The 24,092-nt window shown below is 42.6% G+C and overlaps 3 protein-coding genes across 6 annotated transcripts in view; 2 read left to right on the top strand and 1 right to left on the bottom strand.

The window, feature by feature from the left end:
* Nucleotides 1-5: 5 nt before the first annotated feature.
* Nucleotides 6-2,603, top strand: LOC146386965 (single-strand selective monofunctional uracil DNA glycosylase-like). The gene is made up of 2 exons (XM_084928233.1): nt 6-466; nt 1,685-2,603. Exons 1-2 carry the CDS (start codon nt 143-145, stop codon nt 2,228-2,230), a joined length of 870 nt encoding a protein of 289 aa, XP_084784359.1. The 5' UTR covers nt 6-142; the 3' UTR covers nt 2,231-2,603.
* A 583-nt stretch (nt 2,604-3,186) lies between these two features.
* Nucleotides 3,187-11,680, top strand: calcoco1b (calcium binding and coiled-coil domain 1b). 2 transcript variants are annotated; one of them, XM_084928228.1, is made up of 14 exons: nt 3,187-4,389; nt 5,067-5,215; nt 5,309-5,411; nt 6,671-6,873; nt 6,973-7,173; nt 7,276-7,424; nt 7,506-7,575; nt 7,728-7,982; nt 8,082-8,207; nt 8,485-8,580; nt 8,855-8,942; nt 9,033-9,202; nt 9,842-9,924; nt 10,091-11,680. In XM_084928228.1, exons 2-14 carry the CDS (start codon nt 5,084-5,086, stop codon nt 10,116-10,118), a joined length of 1,704 nt encoding a protein of 567 aa, XP_084784354.1. In that variant the 5' UTR covers nt 3,187-4,389; nt 5,067-5,083; the 3' UTR covers nt 10,119-11,680. The 2 variants fall into 2 exon arrangements, with proteins under 2 accessions (XP_084784354.1, XP_084784353.1); XM_084928227.1 differs by having other exon boundaries at nt 3,187-5,215.
* Nucleotides 11,681-11,736: 56 nt separating this feature from the next.
* The window catches only part of rargb (retinoic acid receptor, gamma b), a 49,671-nt gene continuing 37,315 nt past the window's right edge, over nt 11,737-24,092 (bottom strand). For all 3 annotated transcript variants that reach the window (XM_084928230.1, XM_084928229.1, XM_084928232.1), the window contains 7 exons: nt 17,222-17,370; nt 15,870-16,011; nt 15,604-15,767; nt 15,279-15,455; nt 14,893-15,097; nt 14,545-14,703; nt 11,737-14,133 (listed from right to left, as the gene is read on the bottom strand). In XM_084928230.1, coding sequence (XP_084784356.1) covers nt 13,814-14,133; nt 14,545-14,703; nt 14,893-15,097; nt 15,279-15,455; nt 15,604-15,767; nt 15,870-16,011; nt 17,222-17,370 — 1,316 coding nt within the window. In that variant the 3' untranslated portion in view covers nt 11,737-13,813. The remainder of the gene's footprint in view (nt 14,134-14,544; nt 14,704-14,892; nt 15,098-15,278; nt 15,456-15,603; nt 15,768-15,869; nt 16,012-17,221; nt 17,371-24,092) is intronic.

A 24,092-nucleotide genomic window follows, 5' to 3' on the forward strand; every position in this document is an offset into this window, starting at 1 on the left:
CTGAAAGACGCAGAGGAAGAAAATAGTCTCGCTTAAAGACCCCAAACAACAACAAAAACCTGGGTTCAGTACTTTATCGGTTTGAAAACGCAAAGTTAATGCTGCTTTTTTTTTTAATGGGGGCATATATAATAATTTAAAAATGTTCAATGAAAACTCTTCTGCGAATGAAGCCGGTGAAGTCGCTTGTGGAGACGGAGAAGAGAATGTGCCCGTCTGTGAATCAAAGGAGCGGGGCTTTAATGCTGCGCATGAGACCCCCTCTGCCAGGTTTCTGCGGGCTGAACTGGAGCTGAACGCTCACCTCCGTGGCCTCCGCTTCAGCGACCCTGTCCGGTACATCTACAACCCGCTGGAGTACGCCTGGGACACCCACCGCTGCTATGTGGAGAAGTACTGTCAGGCCGGACAAAAGATCCTGTTTTTGGGGATGAATCCCGGACCTTTCGGAATGGCTCAGACAGGGGTGAGCACACATTTTGAGGCATAGTACAGTTTCCAAATCGCCATGACCGTAACAGGAGCACAGCAGTGGTAAAAGGTTTTAAAGGGCTGTGAATGCGGAAGCTAACGCAAACAAACTAAGGAGACAGCCTGCCAGGGGCGCTCCTATCATGTTTTCAGCGGGGTGTCGCAGCAGAGACCTGCAACATGGTGGATACTGCCTGTTAAATGCAGCACACACCAGGATGAATGATTTAAGATTTAATTAAACAGTGTCACAGGACAGGAACTTGAAAATTGCTCTGTATGGAATAACTGTTTTGCAAAGTGATGAAACAAGACTAATATATAGCAATATTAACAGTTTTAACACTAAAATATACACTAGCTAGCCACTTTATTAGGTACACATTGCTAGTACTAGGTCGGACCCCCATTTGGCTTCAGAGCTGCCTTAATTCTTTGTGTCACAGATTCAACAAGATGCTGGAAACAATCGAGATTTTGGTCCATATTGACATGAGAGCATCACACCAGAGGATGGGTACACTGCAGTCATTAAAGCAACAATGCAAACTGAAGACTTGACAGGACTGGTGCCCAGTGTGGTCTTCTGCAGCTTCAAGCTTCAGCCTATTCAGAGATACTCTTGCGCATACCTTCAATTAATTAACACGCTGTCATTTTACAGCATGTTAATTAAATGTGTTGTTTAGCACAGCTGCATTGTCAGTCCACTGTTTTATTACGGCCTCATGCTGGATTTGAGGGTCTTACATGTTTATAACAGTAATTACCACAACCCTTATTTAGCGCTACTTTTAATTAAAATTCCCAGTGTACCCACTTTGACATTTTGTTATTGCACACACAACAGTGAGGGGGCAGAAAGTTTGCTGAGAAGAGCTGATCATCTTAAATAACTGAACCAACTGACAATTGGTAGTCATCTTCCTGTATGATGAGGATATTAAACTGCTGTGGCATCTGTAAAGGATACAGCTCTCCATCCTCTATTATAGCTCCTATCTCTCTCCATCCTGTTTCCTCCACATGTATTTAAGGAATTGAGACGTCATGTAGAGAAAGCATGCAGGGTCGCTGCAAGGAGGACCGGGGACAGAGAAAATGAGGAGCCACAAAATGGAGAGACGATAAAACCCCTCTGTTGCATCATGAAGACTCCCAGGCTCCCTCTGACCTCAGAGCTGCTTTAAATAATCTGCTTCTCTTTGCGCAGGTCCCGTTTGGTGAGGTGAAGTCAGTTGTCGACTGGCTGAAGATCACGGGGGAGGTCGGCCGCCCACAAAATGAGCACCCAAAGAGACGAATCACGGGGCTCTCCTGCACTCAGAGCGAAGTGAGCGGCGCTCGTTTTTGGGGCTTCTTCAGAAAATTGTGTAGTGACCCGGAGGTCTTCTTCCAGCACTGCTTTGTGCACAACCTGTGCCCGTTAATCTTCATGAGCGACAGCGGGAAGAATTTAACACCCCCCGAGCTGCCCGCAGCTGAACGGGAGGCCCTGCTGCGCCTGTGTGACATTGCACTGTGCCAGGTGGTGGAGGCACTGAACGTTTCCATGGTGATTGGTGTAGGAAAGGTGGCAGAGCAACGGGCGCGGCGGGCCCTGTCTGCTGCAGGTGTCAATGTGCGTGTTGAGGGCATCATGCATCCATCGCCCAGGAACCCGCTGGCTAATAAGGGCTGGGAGGATGTAGCTAAAGCCAAACTGCAGGAACTTGGTGTTCTATCCCTTCTAATTAAAACTTGCGCCAATCAGTCATGATTAATCTATTCACTCCAACACCAGATGAGGATGTGTGGCATTCCTGTGTGTCTTTCAGTTCACAGATGGCTTGGTGCACTGTTGAGAAGGGCACACTCACTCACCTCTTCATGGCGCCATCTGTGTGTCCAAACACATGCTGGTAGCTCCAAGGAGAACCTGTAACACTACTGCTTTTCCACATCTGTTACCACAAATGCTGTAAACACATCTGCTCTGCAACTGCTTTTTATTCTCTAAAGGTCTGTCTGCATTACTTCAAGATGAGACTCCTGCTGTGATCAGAGGCTGCAGCATGGCTTTAAAATATGGAGCCAGAAATATTTCTACACTAATGACTGTACGGTGCTTTGAGTAAAGCCTTAGCTCAGGGTGTATGCGTATATTCAATATTGTATTTTTCTTTGTGTGTATGACAAGTGCTACGTCTACAACTGAACCCTACAATTAAAGTTCATGTGGCCTTATATTAATCAGCTAATTAAGATGTGACCTATGAATTTCCTATAAAAGGACAGTGTTGATGCGTTAATATCAACGAGGGTCACAAAATTAGATCGGAATAGAAAAGACCAGAATTTAGTGAAAGTCAAAATAAATTTAGCGGGCTACACAGACAGCTTTTTGTCATGTTGCACAAAAAATATATTCATACAGTGATAATTACATGGGCAGAATCAATCTGTGGTGCTCTTTATGACATGTTTTATAGCTCTGTTTTAAATTTTCGTTTAGCTTGGTAATGTATTTTATGGGTCTGCACACTGAATTTTCAGTTTCAGTTTTGTTTTTATTTTACTTTTTTTTTTTTTTATTTTACTGTTGAAATAAATACTGGCTGATCAAATCTGATGCTGCAAACATGAAGTTATACTGACAGTTAAGGCATATGTTTGGCAGGGAACAGGTTGTTGAAACATATGGCAGTTGTGAAAGTAATCTGTCATTAACTGAAATACTGAGTTAATGAAAATTCTCTGCTTTTATGGCCACAGAGAAATATAGAGGAAAACTGGGAAAACCCAGGTATAAATCATAAAAAGAATGATTATTGAAAGCACTATTATCAGTATGACATGTAAAATATAGCTCTGAAAAAACAACTTGCATATGCAGCAATCAGATGCCCCCCCATGAGCAAGCACTTTGGTGACAGTGGGAAGGAAAACTCCCCTTTAACAGGAAGAAACCTTTGGCAGAGCTGAACCTGAATTACATACATGAAAGAGACGAGATGGCATTTTTTTTTCAACCTAAATGCAAATTTATGAACTGCAGCTTTCTTCCTTTCTTTTTTTTTTTTTAGAAGAATAAACCATACCTACAGGTATGCTGACTCAGCAGGGATAATATTAAAAATTAAAATCAAATTATTTGACGGCAATAGGAAAACATCCCACAAGAGCCTCCCTGCATTGTATAGTTTTTCTTTACATAAAGACTCTTCCACCATGAGAAAGTGTGTAAATTAAGTGCTCACATGAAACCTGCTCAGTTAGTACTTTGTGTTAACAAATGCAACTCTCTTGGCTTTGTGCCGGAGCTACACTGCCATCAAGTGTTCAGAGTGGGAACATGATTCTTACACAATCACAGGGGGGAAAAAGGTACACGATATTAGATTTGCAGTCTTTGCTTAAAAAAACAAACTTGGATACGATGTGTGTTTATCACTGGTTCGGGATTATCAGATCAGATTAAAATAAGTGCAGAATATCCTCATTTTCCATATTAAAAACAAAACAAAAAAAGAATCTCTTTGCTGTGATACTGCTGGTTTTATGCCTCTCACTGGTTTCTGGCTGGTGGGTGCGCTGAAGTTGTTATTAACATAAATGTGAAGCTCTGATGATTTCCTCACCCCCACCCGTGCCACTACTGAGAACTGCAATCAGCAGTAACACCAGGCAGAGGATCTCGTGTCCTGTGATTGTAATGGGAGTTGAAGTCCGCAGCTCCACCGTGTCAGTTGAGAAGCTGTGTACTCACGAACTGCATCTCCCGTGACTCAGCGAGTGTCACTAATTTTACTCTGGTTGCACATGGTTCAAGAGATGTTGTGAAAGTCTTGCACCTGCTCATCAGTATCGACAGACTGATGCACAGCTCCTGTCCCGCATGAGGTAGCAGAGCCATCGAGTTCATTTCAGAAGACTCAGGTAAGATTAACACCACTGAGTTTGAGCATTTAGGCCAAGATTGACCTGTTGACTTGTTAACAATGGGAACGAGTTGAGTTGTTAGCTGAATGTCACGCCTGCAGACATGAGGGAAGATTGATTACAATTTGTTTGTTTTTTACATTTCTGTAAAAACTTTATTTGTTATCAGAATCAGAATACAGGGGAAATTATTTTTCGTTACGGTGCTCCATTATAAACAAACATTAACAAAGACAGATAATACCCTAACTAAGAATAGCACAATATATACAAGCATATATATATACATAAAAGTCACTTATTAATAAATAGCTGAAAAAGCTGGTTTTATGCCATCATTATATGTGATTTATGTTTTTTAGGAATTAAATATATTAAAAAATGTTTTAGTATAAATCTATAAGCTAACTTTGACTTTTTATAAATAAAAAGAAATTTGAAAGACTTTCCATTAGTCTTTAAATAGAGTGGTCGTTCTTATATGCGAAGACAAAGAGATCCAACCAGATCTCTCGGTCTCTGTGTATTTTGTAGGCTATATGGCATAATGTAACTCCTCAGTAGGTAAACAAGCTGATGAGCCGTAGGTCACTCCTGTTATGACCATGCTGCATTCCTGGACCGATGCTGCTATCGTCTTTCATCAGCTGTTCGCATGTTTTCTTCTATAACAGCAAAGCTTCCTATCGTCATGGACAAACAGCCCAGGGTGGTGTTTCGAAATGTGGGGCAAGTGTACTTCCCCCAAACCAGGGTGGAGTGCCACTACAGTCTGACCTCAGACCATCAGTGGAGCAATAGTGACTGGATAGGAATTTTTGAGGTACGGTCACCAACTACAGCACCGTCCCATGTGTTGCATCGTGGTAGTCACAATGTGTGCTTTATGACATAGAGTATGTTTATCCTATTATAGATGGGATGGACTTCAGTCAAACAGTATTACACATACACATGGGCTACTGTTCCTGAAGGCTACACAGAGGGAACCAGTGTTGACTTCTGTGCAGTTTTCCAGGGTAAGAATTGTAATAAACGCTCCTGATGGTTAATGGTCTATCTGTTTTGTTGTTGTTGTTTGTTGTCTGGCTGAAATTGCCCTGTCCTCCCTGGTTGCACATTTGATAAATACTGTGTGCTTGTTTGTTCCTGTAAGCATAGATTCATATTTCATAATAAACTTTATTGATGTTATTCCTGGCTCTGATGCAGCACCTCAGTTCAGCTGAAATAAGCCTTTTTAGCTCCTTTTCATTGGCTGCCCCTCATGAGCACAACGACTAAACTCCAAAACTGTGTGCTTCAAAAAATGAATACGATAGATATCCCTTCACTTTGACATAATTTCATCTCAGAGTTATTACTATACAACTACAGACATAAAAATCTGAAACTTTAATATCCACCACTGTTTATGTATGACAGAGAAGGAGGAAAAGCATAACGGGTCCTCTTTAAACCTGCATTCTTTCTAATAGCCAGCAGGGGGAGACTTTGGATTCACCAAAGAAAAACTATTTTGTAGACGTCTCCGTATGCAGTATCCAGATAGGTTTATATTCTTAATTGTAACACAGGATGGTGAATATTTTGAAAATTGTGGCCCCATTCGGGGAAAAAAGATAATTTAGGGTGTAGTTGAAAAGTTATGTCTGAAATATCAGTTTCTAAATCAGTCCCACCCTTTGCTTGTTCTGTCTACCTATAGACAAACAAATAAATAAACAGACAGATAAAACCCAAAATGTGGACGTCAAAGTGGTTCTGTCCACCTCTCATATGCAGTCTGTCTCTGTGTCGCACCCAGCAGTGATGTCTTAAACTACAGTCAACTACGCCTGTCAGTGGTCCCTGACACCCTGGGGGAAAACAACCTGCTTTCCCTGTTGCCAGCTATGTAGAGAATGAAAGTTTTAATTTCAGTTGTTCAGCAGTTGCTGGAAGGATTTGGGGTTTCCAGGCAGTCTGCTGACCGAGCTCTAGGCCTGTGTAACAGACACACCTCAGAGTGCACTGCTGCATCACCACAGCAAAGTGATACCAGGGCGGTAAAAAAAGATGCTGCTGTGCACTTTCATAGAAGATTAGCTGTTGTTTTTAATGTTTTCACTGTGATCAAATAAAACAAATTTATGCAAAGCATTAGGAGCTTATAATGAGATTGTACTGCACTAGTTTAGTTTTTTTGTATTTGGGCCTTTTTTTTGCATTATCGTAACTGTAACTGACAGCTAATTTTAGGCACTAGAGGATAATAAGAAATGTCTTCTTGATACAGCATCATACCTGCCCCGCCCCAGTACTGTAGAGTACCAATTTGTGTATGTGGACAAGATAGGAGAGGTGTGTGCCCGTAGTCGTCCCTTCACTTTCTGTGCACCCAAGCCGCTGGAGGAGCTTGAGACCCTGAAAGAAGAAGAAGATGCAGAGGATGGAGAAGAAGAGCTGCTCTTAGTCATTCCCAGAGCTCAGCTGCTGCAGGTTGGAAGAGAAAATGTTTATTTCTTTTTATTATCTTTGACACAGGAATTAGAAATATGTTTGAAAATGCTTCGTCATTTCTTTCTGTGTTGTCCACAGAGTCGGCTGGAGGAGTGCTTAAAAAAGCAAGGAGGTCTGCAGCAAGCGTTGGATGTAGCGAAAAAGGAGACGGAGAATGAGAAAGAAAACAGCAGAAAAGCAAGAAGTGAATGGGAATATGAAAGAGAAGCAATGAAGGAGGAGATCATGGAGCTCAGAGACAACCTGAGACACAGCTGCGAGATGCTGAAGACAATCGAGGTAAAACACAAGGTGCACACTGATCACCAGTGGCGCACTGATAGCTGATCATTGAAAATTGATGAAAAGATGTATTCTCTTTTCTCTCCATGCAACTGAAAGGATGCGAAATACAGTCAAGAAAGTCTGGCCTCTGAGCTGAGTAAACTTGCAGCTGAAAAAGCTGAAAGAGAGCAGCGCATCAAAGACCTGGAGGAGGATGTCGAGATTCTGGCTGAGCGAGAGAAAGAGCAAAACAGGGAACTGGAAAGGCAAGCCCTCACAACACATGTCAGCTGAGTCATTCTCCAGCCACTTTGGCCTGAAAAGTGAATTTATTTTTGTTACCACAGGCTGAAAGAAAGAGTGAAGAAAATGTCCTGTCAAATGAAGCACGATGAGGAGAAGAGGAAGTCTCTGCAGGTTAACTGCTGTGAAGCTTGTCACTCTATAACACACAAAAGCCAATAACCCGTCATCTCACTAAAAACAGACGAGAATCAGATGTTTTCCTGTCTTTTCTTCTGGCATATTCTCCCACATTGTTTCTCTTCATGCTCCTTGACTCCCCGAAGATGGAAAATGAGGATGCTCTGGCCGAGGCACGACTGCTCCAGGAACGTCTCGAGGCCAGCGACCACGTGGCAGAAGGCCTGCGTAGGGAGCTGAGGGACCTGAGCACCCGACAAGGTCACACCCACACTGACCTGCACCAAGCCCGACTCCAAGTGGCCCAGCTCACTCTGCAGCTGTCTGAGGAGAACCTCCTCCTGAGGGAGGAGAGGGCCAACTGGGCTTTGGAGAGAGAGGCATACAGACATGCAGCAGAAGTGAGGATGCAGAATATGCATCAAAGTAAAAAAAACAACAACAACAAAAAAACAGAAGAAACAACAAAAAAACGAAACTGTTTTCATGTTTTTGTGCAGACTGACAAAAAGAAGCTGCAAGATCTTGCCTGCGAGGTACAGAAGAAGGAAGAGTGGCTCCAGGAGGAGAGGATGGAGAGGGAGAAACTAGAAGTGCAGCTCGGGAGAGAGAAAGACTACAATAAAGTAAGAAACTCAAAGCACATCGCAATCGCCGTTTGGCTCTAAATATAACTGCTTATGTGCCGCAATTCTGCATCATGAGATGCTCAACTTACAGTACAGAGAGCTGTGCCAGACTTCTTTCATTACTCACATACTGGCACAAATAGAAAAGCTTCCATGAACAGTGAGCAAACATTTCCTCACGACAACATGTGATGAACAGCGGGGAAGACGAGAAGACCCATCAGATTGGTGGGCGTTCAGGCGGTCTGAGTATAAATGTTGCTGCCCCCTGTAGGTGCTGCTGGGTGAGGCGAAGCGTGAGCTGCAGGAGCTGAGGGCCAGTTTGAGAAAGGTCCAGAAAGAAAGGGAGGAGGAACAGCTTCAAAACCAGGCAAGGATTCAACACCGGATCAACAGCACAGCTCACGATTCTTTAATCTACCACAAGAAACAGTATAGGGACGCTAAGCCCTGCGCTTTGGCTCTGCTCTTCACAGGATAGGCATGAATTAAAGTGGCATTTCTCAACAGAACACAGCAAAATGTGTTTTTCCCCCAAGCTCAGTTACACATTTTAGAGAGCGACTGCTGATTAGTTTAGGTATTCATTCTCATCACCTTCATTTCCCGATCAAATCTGTGTTTTTGTCATTTGAACCTTGCAGGATTTGGTGAACTACATCCATCAGTTAGAGCAGAGATTAGGGATTGTGTCAGAAGCTGAAGCAAGCAGTACAGCTCCCACGTGCATATGTAAGTAAAAAGATCTTTTTGCATGCCACGCTGCTATTTCATTGAACTGTAATGAAAACTAAGGTAAAGACTCAGCGCTGGTTCGTACAGCTCCTGGCTCTACCCCTGCGAGTGATGAGAGTGCTTCCTCAGCTTCCTCCAGGTCAGTCTGTGCACCTGTTTCCTCGTCCAATGACCTGAAGCAGCCCGACAGAGCTGAGATCCCTCATGAGATACAGATCCAGAGCGAGGAAGAAGACACACCAGCCTCTGACACACAGGTTGGAAACCAGCTAATAAAGTCTTAGACTTTAGACAAAGTCTAATGTGTCTAAAGTCACATTAGACAAAAGCACCAGACCAGTGTATCATCTGAGAGCGCCCATCGTCACAACATGTCTCCTAACTAATCCATTTAATCATTTTTGGCTTGTGTAATGAGCTTATTTCAATTCCTTATAGACAACTTCCTCATATTTGAAGTGGTTTCCAACAAATAACTGCATTTTGCAGTATAATGTAGATGATATTTGATACGGATTATTAGTACAGCACAAACGTTTGAGGCATTTCAGTTGTTGCATACAGTCAGAGTCATGAAGAACTATTTTCTCCTGCACCAGATTATTTGACCCTCACTAAATCCTAAACTAGCGGTTTTAAAAAGGCAAAAGTTGATCTCTTCGAATGCTGATTAGATTTATTTATTTATTTCATCTACTGCGCTCTACTGGGTACTAATTGCTCATTAAAGACTATTTGGATGTAATTTCTCAGAGCTCTTTTACACCACAGAAAATAAGATGAAAGTAAAATGAGTACCACACTATATTTCCGTTTTGAAACCCAAGTGTCCAAGTGTTCTGGGTGGATACAGACCCACAGTTCACCTGCATTTCTGCCTCTGTCTGTTGAACCAGGATGAGGAAAGGGAGCAGCGTGAACCCTCCGCTACTGAAAGAAAGAAACTGATCCTACCAGAGCTCATCAACCCCGTCCTCAGGTGACACGGCTGGCTTTCCAGCAGTTACACTTCACACGCCCTCATTTCTCCGCCACAGCTGAAAATAAGACTGAATAAAATAATAGGACGGTCATGCTAAGCGAGAAGGAGAACTGTGGAATTATTTACCTTTGCTTAAAACTTTCAACTCTCTTTGCCTCTGCAGTGAGCTGGCTGACTCCCCCATGTGGTAACACAGGGATGGATGGCAGGTTTCCCGTGTACCACTGTGGTATTATTTTATATGGGTCATAAGAACACTTGAGACCTATATATAGTCCCTGTCACAAAGGGTATTGTGCTTTTACCTCAAGAGTGTCTTTTAGGAATTTGCAAGTCTTAAGTGGGCTAATTTTCGCTCTTGTTTTATGCTGTTTGTGGTTTTAATTCTGATTCAAACTTAGTGACTCTCAGGATGAATTTTAAGTGCAAATTGAATTTTTGTTTTCCGAACTTTTAGATGAAGATTCATATTTTCGAACTTTTATTTCATTATTAGGTGTCTGTGTCACAGCTGTTGTGAGATATCAGTTGCACACACTAGCCCCCCCCTGGGCTCTGCATGTGAGTGTGACTGCACAAAGTGTGTCAAGTGTGTGGGTGTGGGTCACAGTCAAGTGCGAAATGCTTTGCTCCTGGCTCGTTTGGTGCAGTTCAGGTAAAAGTTTGTTATTCGATGGTGCTCTTTAATAAAACATAATAATGAATACCAGGTGAGTGCTGTGCCTAAACGTCATTATTTCACCGTGACATTTGATGATTTTTCCTAAAGTGACCCAGAAATGTGCAAAAATGTTCTTTGAAAACTCAATACCATTGTTCAGAAATGGTTGTACACCGATGCTGTTCCAGGTCATATCTCTTCAGATAGATTTCAAGGTAGCACTTTATAATAGTGTCACAGTATTAAGTATAAGTATTAGTAAGCACTTAATTCATCATTTATCATTACTTCTTCTTAGTATGTATGCCATGTAAATGATGACTTTAATACCTTAATAAAACTTTAAAGTAGTTTGACATTATTATAAATTGCTACCGATTTCAGATCCACCACTGTGGCTAATATCAAGGAGAATGATGGTTATAGGGAACCTTGAAACTACGAAGCCGTGCATGACAGGGGTTACAGAGGTCAAGGGGGACCCTGACAGAGACAAACACCTGCTGGCTGTTGAAACAGTGAAGCAGAAGGACAACATAGGAGTGATCATCTGTGGCGTGCATAAGGAGCAGAGGTCAGAGGGTGACTTGACGCAGACTCCAAATCTGCAAAAATCAGTTCGATTCAGTTTATTCTGAGCTGAGATTAAAGTGAAAGCCAAACTAGATTAAAGGAGGAGTTGTGGGAAGTCATCAGGTCATTAAAGAGCCTGAACTGCCACTTTAGTGTGTGCAGGAAAAACATATACCAGTCCTGCAGATGCAGCATTTCCTACCGCTGCTTTCAATGCACAGACTAGTTTATGACAAGCATTTATTTTAAATGTTGCATTAATCTTGACAATAACAGATTAGAACATACTTAAATCATTGTGGCTGTTATGTTTTCATGTCTCAAGTGAAACAGGACATGATATTGTGCGATAGCATGCGGAAAAATAGTAGACGCTGTTGGAAAAGCTAAAAATACACCATCCCTGCTCTTTGATTAATAAAGGACTAATCGTCCATTCATTAATGTCAGACACTTATTATCAGGGGAACCTTGGCCTGGGTCACACTGAAGTATGTGAGTGTTAAAAGATGAGTGGCTGCTTGGTTCAAAGATGTGTAAAGGGATTTCAAAGAAGATGACAAGTGGAGACGCTCTAAGGTCTGAGAACAAAAAGAGCATTTATCAAAATACAAGAAACAACAAATAACAAATCACGAGCCCCCAAACAGCAAAATATAGTATTGACTTCTCATAAAAATGTAAAAACAAGAACATATCAACCCAGTTTTTGGATTTCCGTGTGTGTGTGTGTGTGTGTGTGTGTGTGTGTGTGTGAGTGCATGGATGTCAGAGCCATCAAAGCTATTTTGATACGAGTCAAGTTGAATTAAAACTCATGAGGAACCTGAATCCCTGAACACGATAGAGACAACGACCTTAATAAAAGCGGTAAGCATTGTAAATGTTTTGTCCAAATGTAACGTAAAATCCATATTTGATCTTTTTTAAATGCCGTACTCGTGTGTAGAGCTCTTTTTAAACTGCAGCAGCTCAAATCCAGAAAAAACTAACAAGGTTTTAAAACAAATAAAAGAAGGAAAAAACCTGTTCCAAACTATCATGGTTATATGAAACAGAAATACTTTTAAATACCGAACAGTTTGAGTCGGGCTGATCGTGTGCAAGGTGTGTTCTGTCCTTTCCCACGGTTGTTTGGTTCTAAGGTTTTCACAATAAAACAGCAAAATTACCAAATTTAGGAGCAAACTTGGTGGGCCTTTCTTATTTAACACACCTTCTGTCTTTATCAACATAGCGCACACGAGAACCCCACTCAGTCACTCAGTGCCTGTTTGTGTTGGACGGTTGTTGGCCAGAACTCGAGCAGTCCCAAAACAAGTGTACATGCGAGGGATTTCTCCAACCTAAAGAAAAAAATATCTAATATTTGTATGTTTTTTTTTTTCATTTTTAGTTGCAAAATCCATTTTATACACATTTACAGATGCTGATAATTGGACACTCACTCATGTGGAAGATGGCAGTGATGTAACATGTCTATTACACCACCCTGTTTACTGGGACACACTCACACCCTCACGCACACACATCTGAGGTTTCTGTGATGTAAATGGCTTTTAATGGTTGTGTTTGCTTGGCTGAGTCTTTGCTTGCCTTAAAACAACAGGAAGAAAATCTTATGGCTTAACTGTACCTGGTTGTTTGAACGAGTGCATGTACTGAAAGTTTTAATGATTCCTAACCCGTGTGAAAGAAGAACGTCTGATGGAAAAGAAAAGAAATACTGTAAAAACAGGTGAAGCTCAGCCCTGATCAACTGGAGATATGTTTTCCCACATTTCTCTGACATTTTTATTATTTGGCCCACAAGCACCCGGGTTTGAATTAAAGCTGAAGTCCTCTTGCATTTCTTTCAGATTAGCCAATCACCAATCCTGAATGATCACACTTTGAGTTTGAGTCCTGCTCATGACTCCCATGACTCTTTAGCTATTGCTCTTTTTCCTTTTTGTTTTCCTCTTTTCTTCTGCTATTGCTTCACTGTGTCCGATAAAACTAACGCATACGATAAAAAGCACAAATGTCCAGTCAGATGCGAGGACTGAGTGTGAAAATATACACAAGAAAAAAAAGCAACACGAGGTCCCACAAACAAACAAAAGACAAAACAGTAATGTGTACATGCTTATAAAAACCATACAATGAAAAAATAAGTAGCATATCTCTGAATAGTAATAAAAGTAATTCTGAGAAGACATCTGTGGCATCTGGACGCCACATAAGAGTTCTGTCGCTGCAATGTACTCTTACCATCAATTTTATACAAAGCATAGCCCTTAACAGATAGCGGAGTGCTTTTTTTGTCTCTCAACAACAGTTTTTCCTGTCTTTGTGCAGACAAAACCTTTTTTTTTTAATATATATATATCTTTTAAACATTCTGGCACTGTGATTTTCTTTTTTAACTGTGCCCTCATCAATCCACTGAAATGTAGTGCTTTTGCGTCTCCAAATTCCTCACTTGCTAATATGAATTGAACACGTTTTCCTTTCAGTCAGTATGTACAGTATACACGGATATGTGCTGTGCGAAACGCCGTTTTAAGAGCTTTAATCTGTGATGTTTCTACGAGCTGACGTTGCTCGGCGGCGGCGCTCGGCGAATCCGTGCGAGGCAGCGGTGTCGTCTTGTGTCTCTCTTTCTCTGTCTCACTGCGTCTTCCCTGTCACGCCTTTCTTTTGCGCGCCCGCTGCCGCCTCCCCCCACGCCTCTCCGTCGCTTTCTGCCCCTCGCTCTTTCTCCTCGTCCCAATAGTCGTCCTCTTCCTCCTCCTCTTCTTCCTCGAAGGCTGACTCGTACGTGGCCTTGTCCTCTTGCTTGATGGCTTGAATGGCAGGGGGAGCAGCTGCGCCGCTGTCGCCCGAGTCGCTGCTGTCCTCGAAGGAGTCCGGGTTCTCCAGCATCTCCCTGATCAGGGGAGGCATGGGGCCGGGGATCTCTGTCTTTAGTGTGATGGCTCTTTCTGCACCTGCACACACATGGACGTTTATTTACTCGTAGATATAAAGAAACAAAGAACGTCACATGCTAACAGACAGGAGTCATGTAATTTAAAGAAATCATTCAAATATGCACATATAGGTATATTCTGTCTGGCAGACCTTTCTTCCAAGCATGAATTTACAGTAATGTCTGTTAAATGTTTCGAAATTGCTTTGAGGCAACATTTATTTTATTTAAGTGGTTGCCTAACAAGCAATAGGAGCGTAGTTTGAGACCAGCATCATCAGTCTTTTCCTAACTGCTAACTGCTTTGAGCCTGAGCTAATTTGAGCAAAACATACAAATCTGAAAAGATATTTCAGTACTTATGCGTGTTGAGCTTTGACACTGAGATCTATTCCAAACTGTGGTTGTGCTATGAAAAAAACAAGCTAACCTTTGGTGCTGATTCCCCTGAGGTCTGTGACTTTCATCAGCATTCGGGGAAACATGTGAGGCTTGTTCGGGCGTCTGCGTCGGGTGTAGATCTTCAGGGCCTCTAGCAGCGGTTCCTGCAGCTTGTCCACCTTCTCCGGCTCTTCCAAGTCCATACGGTCTAGGAGTGAAGTGAAGAGAGCGCACACAGCAAAACAATGACAAGATGCGAGACACTGTTACAGCCTTCATGCTACTGACTGACTGCTAAACTGTGACCGTACACTGATGTCTCTTCCTTTCCATCAATAATTCCACGACTGCAAGCGGACACGATGCAAACAGACGCCGAACAATGACCCAAGTTTACCTCCGCAGATGAGACAGATGGCGCTGAGCAGCCCCGTCTCGGTGTCGTCCATCTCCAAAGGCAGCAGCTGACCAGCAAAGGCAAACACCAGGTCTGTGAGCGGGCCAAAGCCGGCGTTATGCATCTGGGTCCTGTTTAGAGTCAGGCCATCTGAGAAGGTCATCGTGTCCTGCTCTGGTGTGTAGCGAGTGCATATCCTCAGCATCTAAGCAGGGGAAGAATATGATGAGGCATAAACCAGAAATTTCTAGACAGAAGTTCACGTTGAAATTTTTTCACGGGAGCTGTTCAGAATCACAAAGCAGCGTGACAAATAGAGAATAGCTTAGGGATGTGGAGGTGTAGTCGATTAAAGGGGAGGAGTAATAGGAACGTGGCGCTAGTACCAGGATGTCCAGACATGCAGATTTGAGGAGGGTGATCTGGTCAGCGATGGTGAGCGTAGTGAAGCCTGGTAGCCGCTTGGCAAACTCCACAATCTTTATAATGCACTTAGTGGAGAGCTCACTGAACTTATCCCATAGGCCCAAGTCCAGCTGCACTCTGTGGTCAGCACTTGAATTCTGGGAGAGAGAAAGAGGGACACTTTTTTTTCTTTCTGTGTGACTGTGCAAACTCCACATAGTGTTTGTCCTTCCTGCAAAGCGGTGAGCTTAAGTGGAGCGCGAGTGTCGAGAAGTGGATGCAATTATGTGCTAAAAAAAGACTCACTGTGGTGTATTTTCCTAGTTGGCACAGAGACGGGAAGGTCTCTTGGTGAGCTTTGCTGACTTTGTTGACCAGCTCCTCCAGTTCTCCACTTAGTTCGTAGTTCTCGGGCAGCACCACTTCCTCCTTCACGTCCTTCTTCTTTTTGTTCCTGTCGTTACGCACCGCTACCGGGAAACACGTGCACGAGATGAGGAAAAGACACAAGTCCTTTTGCTTTTTCCTCGATAGCGACACACCGACAGCCCCGTAATATCTGAGACGCTTACCTTCTTTGGACATGCCGACCTCAAAGCACTTCTGCAGCCGGCAGTACTGGCAGCGGTTGCGGGTAACTTTGTTGATCTGACAGTTCTTGTCTCTGTGGCACGTATACACCATGTTCTTTTGAATGCTGCGCCTGAAAAAACCCTAAAACAGACACAGGAAAATGTCTTGGACATGGATGCCACACGATAAATACATAAAAAACTTAAAAAAGCTACTATTGTTAGTCAGGATTTATCTATTTAGTAGATCAGTGCAAAGACTGCCTAAATAATTTAATCTTCTGATGTCACAGAACTATAGCAGATATTGATCGCAAGTAGACGCTGAAAGAAAAACTGGCACATGTATTTTTCATGATTGCTTTTTTGCTAAAGCCCATCAGAATTTAGAAAATCCCACGACATCGACACTGGCAAGAAAATCTGGCTTCTCAGTTGAACTACACTTTTCAAATGAACACCGTGTCACAGCAGCCAGCAGCATTAAAAGTACTTTGGATTAAAAAGCAGGAGAGCCTAAAGCATTAACCAGCCAACTTCATACTGTAGGTGACTACATGAGTTAGCTGATACAACGGAGCGGAGCATCAGTCGTCTCACATCAACAAGGCTCTAGGTCGGTGAACTGAGTTGAGGTGATTCTGGATGTGTTAGTGTGACGGTAAGTGTTTAATAAGCAGTGATTACAGGGTGTGGAACCGTGAGAGGTAGCCAAGGGTAAAAGAAATAAATTGTCCGAATAGTTGTATGTGTCATAGTGCTATGGGACCTGGACTGGTTTTCTACTCTATTTGAGCGCTCAAAGCTCTTTAAACAACATGTTTCATTCCCACAAGCACTTTTTTGTTCTGACTCTAAGTTCTTTCACACTCTGGTTAACACATTGGGAACAACTTGGGATTCAGTATCTTGCCCAAAAATACTTAGGCAAGCAGTCTGGAGCAGCCAGGTATCAAACCACCAACTGTCCAATTAGTGGATGACTTGCTCTACCTCCTGAGCCACAGCTACCACAAGAGTAACGGCTCAAACAGCACAGCACTGTGGAGCAGCAATTGTTATCAGACCACTGGAGCAGATATCTTGTTTCACTTGAAACAAACAAGTTCTGAAGACATTTTTAGGTTATACTTACTTATAGCCAAAAGAAGCCATTTGCCTGTCACAAACAGCAGCACACTGTTCATTTGTAGCTTTGATCATGTGCAGTTACGTATGGATACACTAGAGGGCATCTCAGCGACAGCAAGCACATCTCTGTGCACATCTGTCTGCCTTTCTTTTCAGGGGACCTCAGCTGTTCACATTACACATGTCCTGTAAACTCCTCGTGTATCTCCAACTTCATTTACCTTGCAGCCCTCACAGGAGCTCACTCCATAGTGATAACCAGATGACTTGTCCTGGCACACAAAGCACGGCTTATAAACGCGAGGAGGAGGAGGCGGCGAAGGAGAGCTTGGCACCATCTCCTCCGAACTGGTGCTCTGGGTCTCCACGGCTGCGGAAAAAGCACAGAATGGAGAAACAGTTGAATACTCTTATGAATTCAGAGCATCTTGTTTATATTTATTCTTAAAGTCTTTGAAACTTTGATTAAAGCTAATACGAAGTGATTAACAGAAAGAGTGGTCAGCAAACAACCCCCCCCAACCCCACGCAGGCCACCCCTCGGAGCCAGAAGGCAAGCTCAAAGGCAGACATTTTTAAGAGAAAAGGGAGGAGGGGTGGCACTGCTGACTGACAGGGACTTAAAAGAGACACAATTAGCTGATGGCCAGATGGCCCTGCTGATAAAAATCTGATTGGCAGCTGAGATTTGATTGGCTTTTCCATTTACTGGTGAGTGTGGGGGGAGGTGAGATACCCCTGTTGAATTTTTGACTGGCATCTGAATTTTTTGTGTGTTTGTGTGTGTGTACGAGTGTGTGTAAGCTCCCATTTTTATTTGAAAGGTCGTCCCCAGCCCCATGTGAACAAACAGAGATGAGATGTTTATGAGACTCTGCTGTCTCCTTATGTTCCTTCTCACTGTCGCGCTAAAGAAAACTGCACACTGTATAACACCATATGCTGACCCCAGGCAATGCCATTCCTCTGCCGCATGTGAAAACGCTCAAAACAAATGATACAAAATGGATACAATGACGCGTTTAATCAGCCACGCCTCCTCACGCTGCAGTCAGAGAGCAAAAACCGCAACACGCCTGGTACACATTTAAAGGCGACGACTACGAAACAAGCAGATTCCTTTCGAACGTGCCTTTCAACTTTCACCTTCACTCACCCCAACTTCACCTCTCTCTGCCCATTCCCACCCCCACTCTCTTGTTTCCTGGCCCTAAATTCCTCAGTGCAGGCCGGACAGGGTTTAATAGTAGCCCAGGCTCATAAGCAGGCCTATAAACGTTGTGTCTCGGATGGGAAGGAGGCCCCCAGCCAGGGTGACGGCCTCTTTATTGGGATCCAGTCACCTTGGGCAGCTATTCACATCAACAGCTCCATCCTTGGATCCCTTCCTAGTAAAAATAAAGAATCTGGGGTCAAAAACCCAAAGTCACAGCCCCTCCTGTCACCTTCAATGGGTAGCACAGGACTGAACCAAATGTCTTGCCCCAACCCCAAACACTGCAACCCCAACCTGAACCCCCGCTCTGTCATTAACAAGAGCGGTAAGGTTTCAAAAAACAGAGGGGCAAAGGCACAAAGGAATAATCTAATAAAAGTAGAGGAAAAAATGAAAAGAGAAAGAAAGAGGAGGGGGAAAGGAGGTGAGCTTCAGGACAGAAACTTCCCAGTGGCCGAGTGGTTAAATGAAATCCTGACTATTTAACTTTGACCTTGACTGAAGAAAGTATTGCTAACTAGAGGAGCTCACGAATGTGTTCGACACGGTGTTATTTAAAAAGTGACCACTCAGCGTGCCATTAATCACTTTGGTGAATTTGGAGCGGTGGTGTGATGTTCTGCATTGGTTTTGCCACTGTTATATGGAAGTGTGTCATCAGTCAGTAGACGAGTGTGTAAGAGTCTCTTTCAGTAACACAATGAATCTGACGTTGAAATACAAAGCACACCAACCAGAATCACTGCACACTACCAGCATCTCATCGTTCAACATTATTACTGTTATTACTGTTAACTTGTTTATAGTAAATACAGGTTTGCAGGTCTCTTTAACACACTGTATCTTCACACACTGCTGTGACTCGTTAGTCCCTTTTCTTAAAAAAGAAAAGATCACAAATGATGCAGGCAGTATTCATTTCTGTATTTTTTTCCACTTCTGTGTGTTGCTTTGATGTGTCGGATTTTTTATTGTTTACTAAAAAAAAATGATTCAATGACTTTTTTTCAGCTTTGCACTCAGTGATCTTGACTTCTTTTATGTGAAGAAATTGTGAAAACATATTTTCTTTGAGCACACTCTGCACATCTCCCTGCACATTTGTATTCACTGCACTCACGGCTGATAGACTTGTGGGAATTGTAAATGAAAGAATGAAAGAAAAAGGTTTGCTGTGTACTTTCTGTGTGTGTTCCCAACCTGCTTTAAACTCTTAGTGTGTGAAACTACACATAGATTTTGAACCCAACGAGAGGAAAACACAGTATAAAGTGCAATAGATGCAATAACAGCACGAATGATTTTCTCTCAGGTGTTGATTGAAAGAAATCGTTTAACTTTAGTTGGAAGTTATGATTGAAAAAACTTTCTTTGGGATATAATATCAGCTCGATGTTAAAGAGGCGTGAGAAGTGAATCATGTCAGTTTTTATTTTGCATAGTTTAAGAAATGAGATCAATTGTATTGGATGTACTGGTGAGCACAGCGGCATTACCAGAACCATCCGAGATACACAAGTGGTTATCAAAAACTTACAAGAGCAGATTCTCTGTTGTGACGGAGTTTAAAGCCAGAAAGGAAAAACCTCACCAATATCGTGGAAAACCACTTTCTCCAAAACTAACAGAGAGGTATAGGCAGAGACTGATCTAAAGTTTGAAGAATAAGGAAGGTCAAGATTTCTTTTCTTAATGAGAAGGCATACAATTGCATGTTTAAAGTAGGCTGGCACCCTCTATGAGACTAAATAAGTATTTAGAGTCGTTAAAATGAATAGACCATTTACAGACGAGGGGGGATGATAACATGTTGTTGGGGCGGTAAGTGAAACGGGCTCACAGTTATGAAAAACAGCCGTTAAGGTAAGAGTGGGTTACTCATTATTGTTCATTGTAGCATTAGTTCTGAGAAGTGAGATCTTATCAAGAGGAATATTTAGAAAGCTGTCACAGTGCAGGAGAGATACTTGGAAAGACAAAGGTAATGGGGTTAAGAATCAGTTGTCCGGAAGAACTCTTGTTTTGATTTGATGCTATTTTAATAAAACCGAATTGAACTGAAGACGATTCTACTGGCACGAGTAGAAATCAGGTCTTGAGGCCTCGGCAGCCTCCTGATATTAGTTTGGAAAATGTCTTAAAATTTCATAAAACACTTGCAGTTTGTTCTTTTTCCACGTCCTTTCTGCTCTCCTGTTGTCTGAGTGCCCAAGTAGACTCAACTACCATTTTCCTTCTTTCTAAATTTTTCCATTCAACGATAAATAGTGACGAAACATAAACCAGCAGAGACAAAAAGTAAAAAAAAATGTAACAAATTATAGGCTTACTAAAGTCTGCAAGTGTTTTTTAAAGAAACTGTTATGGTTGTATTGTCTTTAAAACCCAGTGATGTTGTGGGTTCAGCAGACCCACAAACAATGGGGTAGGTACCAAAAACTCGAACGCTTACAAGCGGGATTTTTTGTGCTGTTGACTTCTTTGTTCTGTAATACATAAATTAACTAAAATGAATGAAACATTGTATTATGTTTACACTGCAAAACAGTAAGTCAGAAATAAAACAGGATGTATAAATTACTGACTGTTTGTATGTCTTACTCACTAAACAAGGTTTTTAAAAATTATGTTTAAATTAGCAGCCAATAGTTGTTAATGGTTGGATTCCGATATGTGATGAATAATAAGTTCCTAGTTCCTGCTTTTTATGGGCAGATAAATAAAGGATATATATATCAAATATGAATGTATACGGAGACACAAGGATTTTGAGATAAAAAAAGACGGGTGCTTTGCACTACTGCATGCAGTAACAATGAATAAACATGAGGATTCACTTTGCATTGTCTTCTGTGTGACTTTAAGAACGTCTCAACGTGCAGCTTCCAGCTTTTTCATCTGCATGGATTTGCTGCTTCTCTTCTTCCGATGCAAAACTAAATGGAAAATCTAGAAAAAGAGCAACTTGGGATTCGGGGTTATTGTGACAGACACACAATAGCAGCTATTGTATTTGTAAAAAATGATTTCATATGTATTCACCCAGGTCAGAAAACCAGACTAGTGACAATAGTCTCTTTCTACTTGCTTTCCTCTCAAAAGAAAAGGCTGCAGATAATTACTTCTAAAGCAACAGATGCAAGAATTTGAGTTTCTGGGTGTTTTTTGTAATAGTGTGCGTTCAATTTTGGGTTATTAGAGCAAAGGTGTGAGAGGTGGAAGTGAAGGAGTCGGCGCTGGATGAGTGGTGCTGCAACCCGATCGCTGTTTTCTGTTTATATAGTAACACTGTCAATGTAAAAGTGGCCCTGAGAGAACCAGTGGAAAAACAGCTCCCATTGAAACGGAGAAGCTGCATCTGGCGCCAGGAGAGAGGTAGTGACTGACAGTGTCTGAAGGTGGTGAGAGCAGGTGAGGAGGGACGTGACTCAGAGACACATGACGGAGGGAGACAGGGCGAGAGACGCTCGGCTGAAGGCGGCGAGAGAGGGAGGGGGAGTGGGGGTTTTACCTGGCGTGGAGAAAGAGGGAGAGGAGCCAAAAACTGTCGGCAGCTGTCATCACCCTGAACTGAGCTCAGCCTCAGAGCTTCGGCTTGGGAAAAAGAAAAAAAAATCCCTCTCTCTTCTTAACCTGCAACTCACCCCCGAGTATGTCACAACATCAATCAGCACTCCGCTCCGCTGCTGGACTCAAAAGGCACGACACGCCTCGTGTGAATCAGCTTAATCAGCTGCTGATTCACGCAACTACTACACAGAGATTCACATGCAACAAAAACGATAAATATAACCTGTCATATGACATATTTCACACTGTAGCTTATCGTCGTGAACCGGAGAGCCATTAAACTAAACTTCATCTACTCACAGCCAGGCTACAACGCAATTCGACTCCTGTCTTCTGCAGACGGCGTCACACTACAATATTCCTCCTTCACATGTCTTTTCCATCTTCCTCCTTTCCTGTTTCCTCGGTGTTTGTTGTCAGATCAGCACATCTCTGTTTAGACAACAGCAGCCGCTCTTCTTTATCAGCTCTGATGCCTGAGAGTCAGAGCTCAGGAATCAACATATCACCCCTGAGAAGTTTACTAGAGCTACACTGTCAAACTATCTTCTGACCAGCATGGCTTTAAAAACAGAGGGGGAAAAAAAGGAAAAGAAAAGCTTAATCGGGTTTTAGCTGTTTAAGTGAACAGATTTTACAGTAGGAAGTGATAAAATCCTTCAGATGTGAGTTAAACTGCAACAATAGTAACTGCTTTGTTTGTGGAATTTCTTTTTCACCACTCATAATTAGCTTTTTACTTATTTGTGTGTGTGTGTGTGTGTGGTTTCCTGCTTTTCCTCTGTGCACTGAATTTTCTGGAAAACCTAAAAAAATGTGCCAACTGGCTGAATTTTAAGGGAATCAATTTTCTTGTAATAGATTATTGTAGACTGTTCTATTTTGCTGTTTGCCCTGCTGTACCACAATAATTTCCTTTGTGGGGTCAATAAAGTATCTATGTATGTATTTATTTTATTTCTGCCCTAACCATTCTGTATTAACAGCTACATGTAAATGAAAACAAAATAACCACATGCTGAAGCAGCTTAAATAAAAATAATCGCACATAAAGAGTAAAAGTGACACGGCAGCCGTTCCTTGTGTGTGGTACATGCCCTGTAGGACCTGCAGCCTGGCTCATCCGGCCTCCATCACACGTCTCATTGAACCCGACTTTGTCCTGAGGGCTCGTGCGAGCCTCGCATCTTTCTTGAAATGGGAGGTAAAGCAAAGCATGCGTAAACTTTAATAATTCCTATACTGTTGTTTGTGAGCCAAATCGGAATTCAGGGAAACAGTGACTCAGTTTACAGGAGATTCAAATTCGTAACCTAACCAAAACTATTTGTTTCTCCTCCAGCCGTTGAAAATTTTAATTTCGATAACAAATGTAGCTTTTACATAACTTCTCGCCAAACAAAATGTTCAGCAGCGTGCTGTGGAATGTGCATGTACACGCGAATGTGTGTGCGTGTGTGGGCTGCTGCACAAGTCCAGGGGTCAGTTGGACAGTGAGCGATGGTTTTCCGTGTGACTTGGAGTGCAACAACACTCGCAAACATGGCGAGAGGAGGGAGCGAGGGAGGAAACGCTGCCATAAATGTCCTTTATTATTGAATAGTTGCAACGCAGTCCATAAAAAAACTCACAAAACTGATGACTTTTTTTTAAATCTGTATTTCATACTAAACTGTATTAAGAGCAGCAACAGAGGTGGTGGTGGGGAGATTTGGGGGAGGGGGGTTCAACCGCAAATATGCTGAGCAAGTAATTACCACGACAGCAGGGAGGAGACGGGGGAGATCTCAGTGACAATCCCTTTCATCAGCTGTTCTAAGTTCAATACCATTGCCCCCCTCCTCCTCTTCCCGAGGCCCTCACTAATAACCCTCTTCCCCCCTGTGTCCTCTCCTGCCTTCCTGCCCTGGCAGGAGGAGGAGTCCTTCCTGTCACTGGCAGTGCCTTTTTAAAGGAAGGGCTGTGAAAACCAGGCTACTGTCCAGGAGATGGCTCCATAAAAACTGCACCAAACACTAAAAAGGAGGCACGCAAGCAAACACAGAGGCAACGGTGCACAAAGGCACACACACACATTTGCACAAACTCGCTTACAAAAACAGAAACCAAACCCTCCATCCTCGCGAACCCTTGCACTGTTGTAAAGCGTGCCAGAGCCTCAGTACAAACATGGCCCCGAAAGAAGATAATCTGCACTTCTCACACTTCACGCCAACAAAGTAATAACGCAAGGGAAGGTTTCAGAACAAAACCTGGAAAACAGCAGTCTTGTAATCATTTGTTGTTCTTGTGTTCACGGTCAAGGA

The sequence above is a fragment of the Perissodus microlepis genome, chromosome 5, assembly GCF_051167445.1.
Source record: "Perissodus microlepis isolate ML-2025 ecotype Zambia chromosome 5, ASM5116744v1, whole genome shotgun sequence".
Classification (NCBI taxonomy): domain Eukaryota; kingdom Metazoa; phylum Chordata; class Actinopteri; order Cichliformes; family Cichlidae; genus Perissodus; species Perissodus microlepis.

Excerpts from the sequence above, each read along its gene's own strand:
- LOC146386965 (XM_084928233.1), top strand. The coding sequence starts at position 143 with ATGTTCAATGAAAACTCTTCTGCGAATGAAGCCGGTGAAGTCGCTTGT. Across the intron at positions 467-1,684 it reads TCGGAATGGCTCAGACAGGG|GTCCCGTTTGGTGAGGTGAA; the intron begins GTGAGCACACAT and ends CTCTTTGCGCAG.
- calcoco1b (XM_084928227.1), top strand. The coding sequence starts at position 5,048 with ATGTTTTCTTCTATAACAGCAAAGCTTCCTATCGTCATGGACAAACAG. Across the intron at positions 5,412-6,670 it reads CTTCTGTGCAGTTTTCCAGG|CATCATACCTGCCCCGCCCC; the intron begins GTAAGAATTGTA and ends TTCTTGATACAG. Across the intron at positions 8,943-9,032 it reads TACAGCTCCCACGTGCATAT|CTCCTGGCTCTACCCCTGCG; the intron begins GTAAGTAAAAAG and ends TGGTTCGTACAG.